The following is a 16,301-nucleotide window of genomic DNA, read 5'->3' as shown; positions in this document are numbered from 1 at the left end:
TGCCTGCTTGCTGCAACAACTTGTTTACATAGCTTGTTTTGGTCTCTGTTTTTTCTGGGCTGGCCTTGCTGGCTGAAATTATATAAATAATGGTGCTACAGTGGTTGTGCAGTTCCTTTCCTCCCATCAGGAGGATAAGGGCTCCACCTGACCTGACCCCAGATTTGTCTTGTCTTTATTTTTCTCATCCTCTTGCTAGTCCTTGACCCAAAAACCTCAGGATCTGCACTGGATTGCGACAGAGAAGAATGAAAATTAAGTTTCTATTATACATCTTTACGTAAAAGTTAATGTTATACAAATGAAGATTTTAATACCAAAAGGAAGATGAGTGAAGTTTTCTCATTTTGCAGTATTATTAAGAAGCACCCAGTTATCTTTGGTAAACTCAAATAAATTAAAATTAAGAATACTTGTTCATCAAAGAATTCATTGAAAAAATAAAAATCTATTAAAATTAAAGATAATTTTCTCACATTAAGTTAACACTAAAATATTATAGTCATAAATAAATCATACAAAAGAAGAAATAAACAAATGATCTAATATGAAAGTGGGCAATCATGGGTTCTCACGAAAGAGAAAATACATAGCTAACAGATGAACGACGTGATACTCAACCATAGTTACCATGAATGCAAGCCAAGATCAAAACTAGGCACCATTTTTATGCTCATTTAAGTTACAAAAATCAAGAAATCTGATACTACCAAGTGTTGGAGAAAACACATATCCAGATATTCACATATATATTGCTTATAATTGCATAATTAGAATAATCCTTTTAAAAACACAATATATTCTAGCTATTTCAGTCCTCAGTAGTGTATCATCAAGTAAAACTCTTGGGTACACCAGGAAACATGAATAAGAATATTTATCTCTACAGTAGTTATAACAGGAACATCCCTGAAAACAATTCAAAAATGCATGAGTACTAGAAAAATAAGAGTATATTAATACCATGGGAGTTTAATATAGTATTTAAAGTACATAGATTATTACAATGTGAAATAACATGGATGTATCTTAATATTATAACTCTCAGTTAAAAATTCTATAAATGCTAAAATAATCAAACATACCTTTTAAAGGAATATATAGAGCCATTTAGTAAGCTCGTCTCACTAAACAGTAAAGTAACCATCACACAATATTTAAATTAGCCTTTAACTCAGAGGGTAAGAAGCAGAAACCAGAAGAGTACAAAACCAACATATGTAGATATGTTACTACAAGGTTTTACTTTGTGTAGTTTCATGGGTGTTCATTAGGTCATCACAAATACATAAATACATAGGTAAGTAAAGGAATAAGTATATGACTCAATACATAAAATGAAGACAGCCCATGCAGTCAACCAGTGACAAAAGTTTATCTTGATTCATTATGCTCCAAAGGTGGAGAAAAGTAAATGGAAAAGAATGTACAAGAAGCTTCTGTTTATCTGCTTTCTTCCCCTTAAAAAATAACCAGGGTAGATTTGATTAAACAGGTTTCGACACATGTATTAAAGTCAAAGTATTTAAACTAAACTAATACTCAGTTATATAAAACAAAGAAGAGGAGGAGAAAAGGAAGAGGAGGAAGAAGAAAAGAAACAATAAATCTTTATCATATCTATGGAACAGGTTATTGAATATAGAAATGGTTGTCAACCCATGCTTTCTGTTATTCAGCAAATATAATTGAATGCCTGTTATATCTGAGGCAGCAAACTTAATTTTTCATGGAGTTTACCTGACAGTGTGAGGAGAGGGATGATATATTTAGTACATATGTAAAATATTTTTCTACCTACTACATACATATGCATAGTTGATACATATGTAAAAATACGATTTTGTCCAACTCTGTTCATGTGGATGGCCTTAAAGATTTCCTGAGGTCTATAACATGACTGTGACAGGTAACAGGACAAGGGCTATCAAGCTTGCTAATAAAATTAAGATTTGTTGCCCACTGATCAACAGAGAGATCAGCTAGGGTTATTATACACATAAAACCGCTGCAATCACGAGGCTTCTTTAAATACGAGAGTGGAAGAGGGTGGTGGAAGAGTCGGCATTGATCAGACAGGACCTGAGAAAGACTTCTCCACCCTTATCACTTGCTTTGAATATGAAAAGAGGCCATGAGTCCAGAATTCAAGGTAGCCTATAGAATGGAAGAGACAAAAAAACAGACTGTCTCCAGAATTTCTGAAAAGAATCTGCCATTAACCCAAAGTTAGTCTGGTGAAACTTGTTTTAGACTTTTGAACTTGAGAATGGGGACATAATAAGTTTATGTTGTTTTAAACCATCAAGTGCACACATGTGTACATGCACATGATTATAGGCACGTGTGTTTTGGGTATCAGTGTTAGCTAGAGTTGGAAGCTATTTAAAAAATCAAGCTGCTTAAAGAGTAATGATAGGGCTATTTTAAACGGGATGGTCAGAGATGAGGTGGTGTTCTACAAAAGAAAATTTTGTTAGTGCCACCAGCAAATACAAAGTTCTCCCACTCTTTGTCCAGTCAGACAAGAGCCTGGCTTATCTTCAGAACAACAAAAGATCAATGTAGATGGAGGAAAATGAGTCAGAAGGAAAACTTTTGGATACAGTGTTGGTGGTTACATTTGGGGGTGTTTACTCCAAAAGGGTGTGGGAATGACAGCAGAAAGGGAGAACTTTTATTTATGCACTCTTTACTATTTTTATTTTGAAGAAATAATGTGTTACTTTGCCCCTTTAAACAATGCATTGCCATACAAAGGAGTAAGTATTTGGAAGAGTAAAATTAGCAAGTGTAAAGGAGACTACAGCATATGCTGGAGGGTTCTCTGGATCATAGTTGATACAATAACAAAGACAGAAAATTGAGCCAGTGTTGGGAGCCGCGTCTGTGATAGCTCGCCTTGCGCGGCGGACGTGCGGCCTGTGGTAAAGAGCAAAGCCTGAGGTAGATTACCCCTCCCATCGAATATGTTAGTTTCCTGCTTACCGCGTAAACAACCCGCTCAACAATATAGTCTGCCTGGCAACTGATGATGTTAGCCAATCAGCTTGCCTTGCTTACTTTAACATGATTGGACACTGTACCCGTATATATACCGGTGCCACCCCTGGGCGGAAGAAGAAGCCAGGTAGAAGCCCAGAAGTAAAAGCCCAAAAGGAGCCGCGGAGAGCGGACCGGTAGAGGCTTTGGGGCAGACTGAAGCACAAAAGGAGCCGCGGGGAGCGGACCAGAGGAGGCTTCAGCTGGGAGAACCCAGGGCAGGCTGTACGGAGAAGGAAAATAAAAAGAAAAGGTTGTCCACTACCAGACTTTGTCGTGTGTCCTTCCTGCCGGCCGGGAGCGGACATCGACAAGCCAGTAAGAATCAAAGTATGTTATTACTTCAATGTTTTCAGTATCTATTTTCACCTTATGTTTTGTGATTTAACCAAAGGCCTTCCTACTGAGATATATCCCCAGCCCCCTTTTTAAATGTTTTAAGTAGAATTTCATTAGACTGTCCAAACTGGAAGGGATTAGCAACCATCCTGCCTCAGCAACTCAAAGTTCTGGGATTACAGAGATGAGGCATCACATTTAGTTCTGTTTTCATTTTCGTACATTTCTACCTGCTGAGTCTGTGCAGCAGTCAGTAAAAACATGTATATTTGTGTATATGCATGTGTATGAACAATTATAAAATCTCATAGTTGCTAGATATTTAGTGATTTGATCTGAAGGTAGCTGTTTAGATGTACAGAATGAAGAAGACCAGTAGATAGTCTACATTTAAATCTTTGCTATTCACACCACTTAAGCAGAGCTAATGTTACAAAAATCGAGTTACTTTAGCAATGTGGAAAAGAGGGGAGAGCAGGGAGTTTGAAACTGGGCTGTCTTGGCTAAGACTTTGCTCCAATATTTACCAACTTTCCAACTAGGGCCAGTCATTTGCCCTGTGTATACTTAATGCTTTTTTCATCTGAAATGAATATATAACCACACAAGACTCGTAGAATTTTGATAAAGTATAATTTCATTAACAGAAATAAAACACAAGACCAAGTTTAGCAGTTAAAAGCTTACTAAAGCTTAGCTGCTATTGTTATTTTTTCTCTTCTCATCTCCTTTGGGCCCCAGAGAATGTATTTTACATACTCTTTGCTAAAGCCCAACTCTTGCCACCCCCTCAAAATATGCTATATAATAATAGGTCACTCTGAAAATCGTATTTGCTCTGGCCAATTCGTTACCACTTTGCTATGCATGTATAAGTGGAATCTCTGTAATACTCAGCATTTATTCCTGGATAACAGAATGTAACTCAACTGAATCATTCAGAATCTTTTCCCGTGACTATCATTCTGCTTCAACGCTGTTCAAATATTTCATCAGGACAGACTTTATCAGGAATTTCCAAAAACAAACAGTTTATGTTCCTTGAACAAAGTTAATTAGGACTTTATACAACATAGCTGTGGTCCAATTGACTATGGTCTCTGAAGATTTATTCATCGAGATAAGATCACAATTTCAACTAAGTGAAAAGTTTAAAAGGTAAAAAGGTGGTTGTAACTGATTGCTTGATTTCCTTGAGACTTTCTTAGTGGAATTTAAAGGCATTTTCCTAGATTCAAAGTCAGCCACTTTAGGCAAATTTCTTAACTTCCTTGAGTCTTGGTTTCTTCATTCTGCCCTGTGCTTGCCACATATTTTTCTTATTTAGTATTTCTTATTTTTTCGTATTTAGTATACAATTTAAAGCTCCTATAGTTTTGTAACAAAAGAAAGCAGAATTATTCTTACCAACTTGTAAATGGGAAGATTAAATAGCTTTCTTAAATCAACTAGGTCCTTAGGTCCAAGATTTTTGATTACTGTAGATTTCATTTTTGTTACTCATTAGCTTTTTTTATATTAATTACGTTTCAGAATGAAAAATGCTGTTCTCCAAGAACAGAATATTTAAAAAGGTCAACATTGCAAAGTGATACATAAGACATTAGTCTTCTGGGTTTAGAGACTACTTACTTCTAAGAATATTTTGTGCGTATTATATATTACAACAAAATCTTTTATTTTAATCACATTTCCATCATGAACCAACAAAATCAAGATTTTTCTAATTTTTTGGTATCAATGAACATGAAGCCATCAGAAAAACCATCAAAGAAAGACCTTCGTCAGATTTAAAGACATTTATATCAAGATATGGATCATCTTACTAATATTTGAATTTAGGCTTCAATTGAAAATTCAGATTTAAAATATGTTCTTTTTATAACAATTGAATCCCTTTTCTAACAATAAGAGAATCCCATTCACTTATTTTAGTTTGGAATCATGACAATCATCCCACCTTGAGTGAATCACAGCATTTAGCTTTCTTTTGCTCTGAAGTTTTTGCCTCTGTTGGTTTATTCAAGTGTTGAGATTCATCCATGATTGGAGTATAAAGACAGTATTCTCAGTTATCGTAGATGGGTGGTTTGAATTGTTCACCTACAAGTAAGGAAAAGCATAACTTATTTTACTTAAACAATATGCAATTTAGAAACAAAAAAACCTCTAAGTTAAATACCAACCAAGCAGTTAATCACTAGCTTGCTATGTCTCCACTACTCTGCTAGGTAAATGCTGGACACAAAACAGAACAACCTCACATTATTCTATTATTAATAAAATTATAATTTAATTATAAATTTAATTTAATTATTTTATTATTTAATTTAATTATAAATTATAATTTAATTAGGAATACATTTATGGGCAGAAATTTGAAACAAGAAGTAAATTTAATAAGATCACATTCTATAGTAACAAAAACTTTAAGTTACAAAAATTAAGATTCGGGGCTGGGGATTTAGCTCAGTGGCATAAGCACCTGCTTTGCAAGCAGGTGGTCATGAGTTCAATCCCTGGTACCAATAAAAAGTTAAAAAAAAAAAAAAAGAGAGAGAGCAAACAAAAATTGAGATTCTATGTTTTCTGCATGTTGACATTGCATGGTTTATAAGGTCAATGTATGTTTTATTTATCTTTATAGCTTTACAAAGCACCCAACAATGGTTTACACATAACAACTACTGAAAATGAAGACACCTACAAGGTCATGAAATGAATTGGATGGTATCAGATAGATTTCTAGAGGAGATACCTGTGGAATCAGACTCACGATGTAGGAGAAAATTCTGAGATATTTAAAAGCACAGAATGTTCTATAAGTACCTCTCAGACAGACTAGCCATGTTTGACTTTCCATTATTATGGTCTTGCTTTAATTTTGTTCATTTATATTTTAAAGAAAATATATGCACATGAGTGAAAATGCAAAAGATCAGAAAACACAAACATTCTTCAGCTTGCCTCTTCATTCAAAAATATGATGTACGTTTTTAAAATATATTTTTTCTTTGTGATACAAATTTTGGCCTATTAGTGACTGTCCTCCAATTTATTAACCTGCTGTGCACACTTAACTTTACATCAATAAAGGGCCTCTTTATTTTTCTTACAGTTGCAAGGTATTACCTTGCTTATAATATATGTAAAACTAGAACTATGTTAACGGGAAATTGTATAAAAAATTATAACGAGATACACTACATCCTTGTTCCAAAGACCAGTATAATGAATTAAATCCTTTTAATTCACTTTCTTATGGATAATGTGTTTTTCACCAAGGTTTAGAAAATGTATTCCTATTCTTATATATGTAGACAATATATATTTTTGTATTTTTAAAAGTCTACATAGGAGCATAAATATATATAATATATTTAATAACATTCTAGTTATATGATTAATATATTACATGTACATTGATCTCTACTATTTGAGGTAGTTAGATGCTATAATTTCTTGAATTAGGATATATCAAACCACTGTTCCAAGTGAAAATGTAGAGTTAAATTGCTGACAGTCTCTGGCTATGACATTTTAATCCATTTATTAATCCATTTTTTCTAGTGAAGAGGAAAATTTGCTATTACAAAATCTGCAAGTGAGGGTCAACTAAATAATTGGCATTAATTACTGAAGAAAGAGGCATTGATTCTCTATATTATGAAGTTTAAAGAGTATAAATGTATAATGCATATTTGATAGTGAGTCAAAAACAAAATAAAAAAAATTAGAAGATATTACCACCTATGCAAGTGAGTATATAAAAACACCCGAATAAATCTGTGTCTATGTACAATTCAGGGATCTCCAATTATTTTAGAGTGGTGCCTGTACCTGAGTATGCTCCCTTCCTGTGGGGTGCAGAGTGAGGAGATAATCACTATTCTTGTGAAGCAGCCTTTTGACACGATGCCTGCAAGATTTTCCCAAGAATATGTCTTCGGTATGATTTCTCCCAGAATTAATATATTAGGAAATCATTTTCTTCCCTCTTCATCCTATTTTTGCAGATCTTTGAATGGCTGGCCAGGAGGAGAACTTCCCTTTACCTTTAGACTCTCTTTCTACCAAAGTAAACATTCCTGAAAGCTTGAAGACTATTGTATCACCATTGCTGACACTGTTTACATTTCGAAGGATTCACTTCTAGTTGTTGTGTCCTGGCCTCTTATCTAACCTATAGTTATCTAACCTCAGATTCTTTAGAAGAGTCTTACCACACACACACACACACACACACACACACACACACACACTCATTCTTCCTCTCTGAAGATCTTCACAACCTCAGCCAAGTTCTCATTTTAAATTCACTTTTTAAAAATACGTTCATAAAATCATTACACATGGAACCACTACATCAACATGAATTCTCTCTCTCTACCCTCCGGGATGTTTCTCCACAACTTGTGATGTTGTGTTGTACTTTGCTTCTTCGCTCGTCTCCCAAAAAGCCCACTTGAATTAACCTCTCCCATACTGATGTTCCATAGAAGAAAACATCTATCTCCACATCACTTTTGTCTAATTGGCCTGCCTTGGCTAAAAAGGCTGCTCTTCCACACCCCTCTCCTGTATCTTGGGATAAAATGGAAATTTGTTGTCATTTGTCACAAAGATTAAGCTGTAGAAAGTAGCGGATAAAAAAGGAAGTAGGAAGTAAGAGTATCAGTAAAGCTGAATGACTATCATGCATCATGCTTTATGACAGCATTTTTAGCATGATTTGGAAGCCTTTAACCTGTTTTCCTCTGAACCTATTTTTTCTCACAATTCAAAATGTCTGAGATAGTAGCGAAATTTTGGACATAGCACACATGTATGAGACAAGACCGCAGACACTGGGTTCTAGCCTGGCAATTCTTCCATGAGAAGGACCTGGTCCTTCCCAGGAGTCCAAGGCAGAATCTTACCTGGCTCCACTTACCTATGTCAAGCTTTCGCTATTTCAGGGGTGACAGAGAAGCAGTCTCCCTGTGTGGCTCATTGCTAGCATGCGCTTGTGCAGATGAGCAGGTAAAGAGCACTTAGACCTTCACAAGGACAATAGCATTTTATGAACTTGGCCACTTTCTTGATTTGAAAATGGAAAGTTGCATTTCTGAGCCCTCAGTTTGAGCCAAGAACTGTGCTGACCAGTGGTTTTCCTCACTTAATTGGAGAGAAAACTATCCAGAAAATGTTTTCTCCTTCACTGAGTCAAGCGTCATTGAAATCAGGGGAGTAGAGGTAACCAAGTAAGTTTGGCACAAGTTCTGTTTCTCCATGCTTCCCTTCTAATTCCCACTTTCCATTACTCAATTAAGAAACAAGGCATCTACTCTAATAATTCTATGGAGTTGCTTACTGTCCTGAAGCATAATTCAAGAAAGCATCCAGAGATTCACATTTTCAGACTTACAGCTTCTCTATTTACAAAGTAGAAACAGAACTTCAGACTATTCTTAAATTTTAAGTGTCTGACCTTCTATAATTTAGGACCTCATAAGCCTAAAGCATATCTGTCTCCAAAAGGGATAGATCTGGAGAACTTTAGAACACATGTGTAAAGAATACACTAAACATAAAATCTGTGATATGTATCATGACCATTAAAACATTTTCCCTTTGCAATTTGTACCTTAGAGAGAAGATATGTTGAATTAGACAATGTCACAGGTTCTTACCTGAACACTGAATCCCACAACAGCAATAATAGATCCAGCTTTGATCTGTTGACCAAGCGTCCTTAAATTGTTAGGTGGCTTTTTAAAAAAAATCAATCCAGTGATGATTAACCATGTCGGGTCATTACCCTAAGCAAACAGAAGACAATTATCTAGCTGCTTCTAGTTTACTATAAACCTGCATACTTTAACATTTAGATACATAAGTTCTCAGAACTTATACAATATCATATACTAATGTTATTTTTCAAGTCCCTGTTTCTGAAAATGACTTTCATATTTTATTCAGTTAGATTGGATGTATCCAGATATTTTCTTTAGATATATAAATAGAAAATATGATCCAAACTTTTTGAAAACTTTCCCCCCAAAAAAAAACCCAAAGAATCCAAAATAATTTTTCTAAAGGTCTACAGGTTACATTAATATTTACAAGATAAAAATGTACTCTTTTCGTCTGGTGCTGGGTTAGGGTTCTAATATGATGTGGATACTGGATGATACCAGATGTTCCCCATGGAATAGTAAATTGCCCATTAACCATCATGGGCAATTTTGCTAAATGACAAAATCTACATAGCATGATAGATTTTGTTTACGTAAACCCTGAAAAAAGTAAGGTCACATAGTTTCTTTCAAGCAAATGTGATACTGGTTTTAGAAAATAGAAGAGCCTGATTAGTCACAAACGTTTTAAACAGGGATAAAGTATAATTAAGTTAATAACTCAAATATTTTTTAACTTTCTACTATACCTCTAGCATAGTGCTCTGTTTTGAAAGTCTACTAATGTAAATAATTATTTTTTAAAAACCTTCCTTTACATACGTTTAAGCACATATGTGTACATATAGACAAAAAGTCAGACAGCTAGAAATACAGATGCATACATGAAAGTACTATTGCTTATCACTCTTGCAGGAAAGTAGTTGATATAGCTTTATCAAAATACCAGTCCAGCCCCATACTCAGGATATTCTCATTCAGTAGAACTGAGATACCATTTTTGTAATAAGTTAACTTACAGTGCTAGACTTTGAGGGCACCATAGCAAAGATCTGAAACATTTTCCATCATTTTTTTTTTTTTTTGTACAGGGGATTGAACTCATAAGCTGGTGCCTGCTGGGTAGATGATTATGCCGCTGAGCTAAATCCCCAACCCTTCCCTAACTTTTACGGACTTTCATTTAGAGTAAAACACAGGGCTGGGGATTTAGCTCAGCGGCATAAGCACCTGCCTTGCAAGCAGGCAGTCGTGAGTTCGATTCCTGGTACCGATAAAAACGAAAAAGACCAAAAAAAAAAAAATCTTATAGAGTAAAACGCAGTGTGTGTTCTCATGCTGCAAGTTTCCACAGATATTCATTCCATCCCGGGCACAGTGACTTGTTGCAGATGAAGATATGTTTAGAATAAAGAAAACAATACAAATGAATTGATAGCCTTATAATTTCTAAGTAACACTGTTAAAGATTCAATGTTATATTGTTTTTAGAGGTGAAAGGCATTTCCCTCCTGTTTCTTTCTTCCTCTTTAAATAATTATACAATTCTCCTCATATGACTTATGGACAAATAAGAGTGGTCCAAGAAAAGACATTGCAATAGGTCTTTAAAAGTTAATATTATGCTCATAGCCGTAGATCAGTAGAATTGAGTAATCTTCCTAAAAGCCTATTAATATTTACTTAAGAAGTAACAACAGTTTTGATGAAATAACATGGTCTCTGAAATTAGTCTCCTCCAATTTAGTCTCTGCTATTTGTTGTACAGATGACTTGATGATCTCCAACCTTTCTGAACTTCAAATCCACAGTTATAATGGGATACCTCAATACTTGAGGGCAGGCTCTGGTTTATTTTACGTGTCTTACATCATACTTACAGATTCAGTACGTAATTAGATTCCTTGTATGACATTCGTGTATTATAAATTTCAGACCAGTCAATTTATGTTAAATGAATAAAAGCAAAACATCTGACACTTGTGCTCAGCAGTCTCTTTCTTTTTTTATTTAAAGAAAAACAAAACAAAACAGAAAATGGGCAGAAATAGTACATACTTTCAAAGAAAAAAACAGTAATAAATCATGAGTTAGTGTTTACATATTGTCCCCCCACAAATAGTTGTTCAAGATACAAAAGTGGAATATATAAATGGGAATTCAACCAGGGAGATTGCAAACAGTTCTATTCAACTACCCAACGAAAACTAAGTAACATGGCTATCAATCCTATACACTTAGACATTTACACATTTATTTATCCATATCTTCATTTATCTTGAGACCAAACAAAATTTAGCAGATTAAAATCATTCTGAACAAAGCTTAATAGCATTGCTGGATTTCACATTATGACACTCCAGAATTAGCACCTGGGTACTGCAGTGCCCCTCTCTTTCCTTCAAAGTATTTGTTCATTTCATCATGTGTCATAAGATCAGTTCTCATAAACTGCTCAGCAGTTTCTTGGGACAGTTTTCTGTTCCAGCATTCTCAGGTGCTGTGGCTCAGGTGGCGCCTTCAGGGTCACACAGGAAAGCTGTCACTGCCTGCCTGTCACGCCTCCTTTGGCTGCATTCCAGAGAGACTCCAGAAAACTATGCACTCCTAGAAAGAATCCCCCTGCCTCTGCCTCCCTCTGTGCTTCACTCAGAGCCCTCCATCATTATGACCTTAAGATTATTGCAGCAAACATCTGTCTCCTATAATTCACTACTGAAAATTTAAAGTAGGGAGTCCCTGATCACTAATAATATCTGTGTATTTCCCCCATAACTGCATATTCCTACTCTTCTCCCTCATCTTCTTAAGGACTAATCCAATATGAAATCCCCTTTACCAGTAGGCTTTTTCAGAATTTTTTTGATTTATCTGTTAAACTGGCTCCTCAGCGTGCCCTTTCCCTGAAGACTGTATCTACTTATCCTGCAGATACAATAGGCAGGAGCCACCTTATGCTTCCCAGATACTGCACCGGACCACGTAGACTTTTTTCTTTCCAATTTGTTTCACTTTGATGGGTCTTATTCTTTTTCCCAGTCTCTCTCCCTAGGAATCCCCTCAGAGTCTCAGGTCAAAACCCTTCATTCCATCCTCCTCCACCCCCAAATTTCCTTCATCCCTTATGAGAACTACTTGCTGGAATCATCTAGCAACCCCTTTATCCTTCCCACTAATTTAATGAAAGTTTTAACATTTGACTCAAAATCTAATTCTTAACATACTCTCCTTTTGTAATTATTGGTGACTTCAATGATTTCTCTCTTTGAAGAGAAATCTTCTAATTCATTGATTTTTTGGTTTTTATTTAACCTTCTCTTGTCCCAAGAGTTTGGCCTCTTCTCATTCTTATAAACATGTCTTAGACTTTGACACATCAACAACTGGAATGTTCCATAAAATGCTTTAAAGACTGAGTTTTCAGTACCGTGATGCAACAGTGCCTCCCTAACTGAAATCTATCATCCACATATTGATTTTGCAAGATATTTCAACATCCCTTTGCTCTCTCATGCCCTCATTTGCCTTTATATGCTCATTAGGTTTCATGGTCATAATAATTCCTCTCTCCCACTTATCTTCAAGTTATTTTTAATTACTGGCACCATTTAATTGCTTAATAAATCATAAACTTGCCTGGATCCAACTTTTTAACATCTCTGCTCACTTCCCTACAGAGCTCAGTGCAGCTGAAGAAGATCCCTATTCTATACTGAATTTGAATTTATGTCATGTGTGGGGGTCAACATTGAAAATGTATATATGAAGTGCTTGTGCATCTTGGCTATAGATGTGGCCATCCTGACTCATCAGCTAAAGATTCTGCAGACGAGGTACGGCATGACATGGAGAGAGGCCATGGCCTTGCAGTCGCAGGATGTAAGTACATTTTCTATGCTGCCTCCAAATGTTCCCAAACCTACCAATTCTAGCCTAGAAGCCCAGTCCAAGCAATATCAGCTCAAGTGTTGCTTGTACTTTCACAAACTATCATTTGGATTTCTCTAAGAGTGAAGACAAAATATCCCTTTAACAAATAGAGTGGTCATGAGCCCTCTCCTCATATCACAAGTCTTCTTTCATCATGAGACATGAGTCATTGAGGATCAGCCCTAATAATAATTGAGGCACTGCAGTATTGAAGCTCAAGTGTGCCTTTTACTCTGTCTTATAATCACACTCTATTTTCCTAGTCTACATCATCTTGCCCTCTGCATTACTATTTTGTACCTTCATCTGTCTCTTTAAAGCCCTACCATATCTCTCCTCTCCTCATCTTCAGCGGTGGACCTGTTTCACTGAGAGGCTCGAAGAGGAACCCTTACAAGGGCCCACTACTACATCTATCTGTCAGTCCCCAAACTGTGGCGCGATGTATCAGCTAAGGCCAACTTTTACTTATGCACCCAAATGCCTCCTTTTCTTGTGCTTGCAAGGATATACATTCTCCCTGGCTTAAGATTTACTACTGATAGATCCTCAGCAAACAGGAAAGAAAACTAGAGATGGTTAGAGGGTTGAGAGAAGGGAGGGCAAGGGGAGGTAAAAAGATCTGAGGTGTGTTATAAACATGTACGAATAAACATAAAATGCCTTCTAACTAAACATTCCTATTGTTGTATGTTTTCTGTGACTTTCTTACCATCATTCTGTTTCACTGACTGCTCTATCTGACCTGTGTTTTCTAAGCCTTTTCTATATCTTGGCTTTTTAACTCCAGCATCTCAGAATTCAACCATTGCACTTTGGTGATTTTATCTGTATTCGTGTTTTCTACATCGCCCACATTTCTACATTTCTGCATTGATAATTACAAAACATTTGTCTCTGGCCATGACTGCCTCCTAAATTTATCCAATTTCTGATCACTATCTCCCTGAATTTATTTAACAACTGTAGTAAGCTTAACATTTTCCAAACTGGTCTCTCATCTTCTCTTTCCAAAAGTCCCCTCTTGGAATGTTCCCACCTTAGTGAATTACAATTCCTTCTTATCAGTTGCACAAATCAACAACATATTGGGATCATTCTTGACTCCCCTTTACTAGTTCGCATTAGGTACTAATTTGAAAATATCCAAAATCTGACTACTTCTTACCTCCCCTTGAAGATATTCCATTTGTCCTGAATTACTGTGATGTTCTCCAGTGTATACTTCAACTGCTCACTTTCATACTCACCATGCCTAATTTGCACACCTCTCTCCTTCGTGTAAATTGCAACACAGCAAGCTGAGTCATCTTGCTAAAACAGGTCCAACTCCTATAATTGCCATGCTTAACTTCTGCATTGGTTTTTCTATGCTTCAAAAAGCATAGAATACAAAGAATGACCACAGGGTCTTATAAGAAACAGATCCTGCCCTTGCGGTTTTTTTGTATTTTGTGTTTCTGTCTAGAACATTGTCCAGATTCTGTGTAGCCTACCGCCTGACCATTGTCCCTGATCCTGGGCCGGTAGTTATTTCCTCTGACTCTCATGAAAGCATTTTGTTTCTACATTTTTCTCTCATCATCCATCAGACTACCAATTTTAGTCTCATGTATTGCTTATTGTCAGTTTACTCTTGCATTATACACCACAAGTGTACAGTACAATATACATTCCAGCAGGGCCAAGATAAATCTAGGCCTGTTTAATTTCAGTGCTGCATCATCAGTTCCTACAATAGTTTCTGACGCCTAGTAGCTGGTAAATAAACAGTTTTGAATGAATAAATGAAATTTTCAGTTCAAGAAAATTTTCTAACAGCAAAATTCAAGCACAGTGTTGAGCTAGAAAATATTTAAAGATGTCCATTTAACTTTTGAAATTGTAGATGAAGCAGTTATTTAGTTGTTGAAAGCAGCCAACAACTCATTTTGCATAAAGAGTGAAGCAGGACACTGAGGCATAGGACAGGATGAAATCCTTTGAGAAAAGTATACTAAAATCTAAGTGTTCCTAGATTACTTACAATAAATAGTTAAGTCCATTCTGTATTTCACATAATCTAGAAAATCTCTTTCTTCTAGCATTATTTCCTATAATTTTCCTATGGAATCATTACATCCCACCAACAGGCATCCTGCATTTTCCAGGAATATTCCAATCATATTTCTATCTCAGAACCTTTGCACTTAACTCTCCTGGAAACCCTTTGCCCCTAGGATTCCATCCATTTTTTATTTCATTTTTTTCTGTCCAATCATTGCTGCCTTAAGGCTGCTGATCCTGACCTATTTACAAATGTAACATTTATAATTCTCTGCTTGCCCTAATTCTGCCATCAATATCTCCTAGAAGTATTCAGGTTATAAAATATACTTGCACATTGTCTTCTCCCAGCTAAAAGGATAGTGAAATGGCAGGAACTAACTAACCTCTTTTGTTTAGTTGGATTCTGGTGAATCATAGATGCTGCATAGTAATGAAGATTTTGGATGAATAAATAAACCATGCCTTTAAGTATTGTTGCAAACTCTGTGAATCTTGTACAAGCTTAGCAAAAGAGCAGATCTAGTATCTTTTCTTCCATTCAATCATTTAACACTCTAATCTAGTCATCTTCTGTGGGCTGAGCACTGTCCCAGAAAAGTGAGAAGGCTTTCTAGAAGATATGAGAACACAGATACTGTTGCAAAAAATCATGTCTTTGAAAACAATTAGTACACAGCAGATTTTATGCACATGATGTGCAGTCAGGCATGAAACAAAGACAATGAACATATCACCCCCTAGATCCTTTTGCCTCTCCTTTCCTACCACTTCCTGTGTCTGACTCAGCTAATGCAATGCTTTTTGCCACACAGATGCATTCCCATTGTACAGAATGCTGTACTGAGTCAAGCAAGTAGTGGGAATCCCTTTTGTCTTCTTTCTTCCAACATAATTATTCTGAGGTTCAACTATGCTTTGGATACATCAATCATGTATTCCCTTTAAAGCTGATTAGTATTTCAGCATATGAATATATCAAAGTTTAACTATGAAAAATGAGAGTGTTAAAAACACTTGGCATAATCTTTGAGTTGACATATGCTTCCATCTCTCTTGAGTAGATACTTAGTAGTATAATATGTTGTTTATATGTTCAAGATTTTAAGAAAATGCCAAACTGTTTACTACTGCAACCTTCTCATTTTAGTTTAGTAAACTCTTAGTTTACTAAAACTAAGAGTTTTACTTCCTCTGCATCCTCACTGTTTTGCATGTTCCTAATGAACTAAACTGCTAAGCACTTAGTCAGGTACATACCTTCTG

The 16,301-nt window shown here is 35.8% G+C and overlaps 1 protein-coding gene across 2 annotated transcripts in view; it reads right to left on the bottom strand.

The window, feature by feature from the left end:
* The window catches only part of LOC100718030 (solute carrier organic anion transporter family member 1B3), a 52,000-nt gene extending 42,874 nt beyond the window's left edge, over positions 1-9,126 (bottom strand). Inside the window, exons 1-2 of one of the 2 annotated variants that reach the window (XM_003470325.4) lie at positions 9,054-9,126; positions 5,342-5,484 (exon numbers count right to left, since the gene is read on the bottom strand). In XM_003470325.4, the coding sequence (XP_003470373.2) occupies positions 5,342-5,425 (84 nt within the window). In that variant the 5' untranslated portion in view covers positions 5,426-5,484; positions 9,054-9,126. Of the gene's footprint in view, positions 1-5,341; positions 5,485-7,221; positions 7,369-9,053 lie in introns of those variants that run through there. The other variant, XM_013153167.3, reaches the window with a different exon arrangement.
* Between the last annotated feature and the right edge of the window lie 7,175 nt (positions 9,127-16,301).

Source organism: Cavia porcellus, unplaced genomic scaffold (assembly GCF_034190915.1).
Source record: "Cavia porcellus strain 051 isolate PalLab524CR breed Dunkin Hartley unplaced genomic scaffold, mCavPor4.1 scaffold_27, whole genome shotgun sequence".
NCBI classification, from domain to species: domain Eukaryota; kingdom Metazoa; phylum Chordata; class Mammalia; order Rodentia; family Caviidae; genus Cavia; species Cavia porcellus.
Note: the sequence above shows the minus strand (reverse complement) of the source record. Positions and strands in the feature narration are given on the sequence as shown.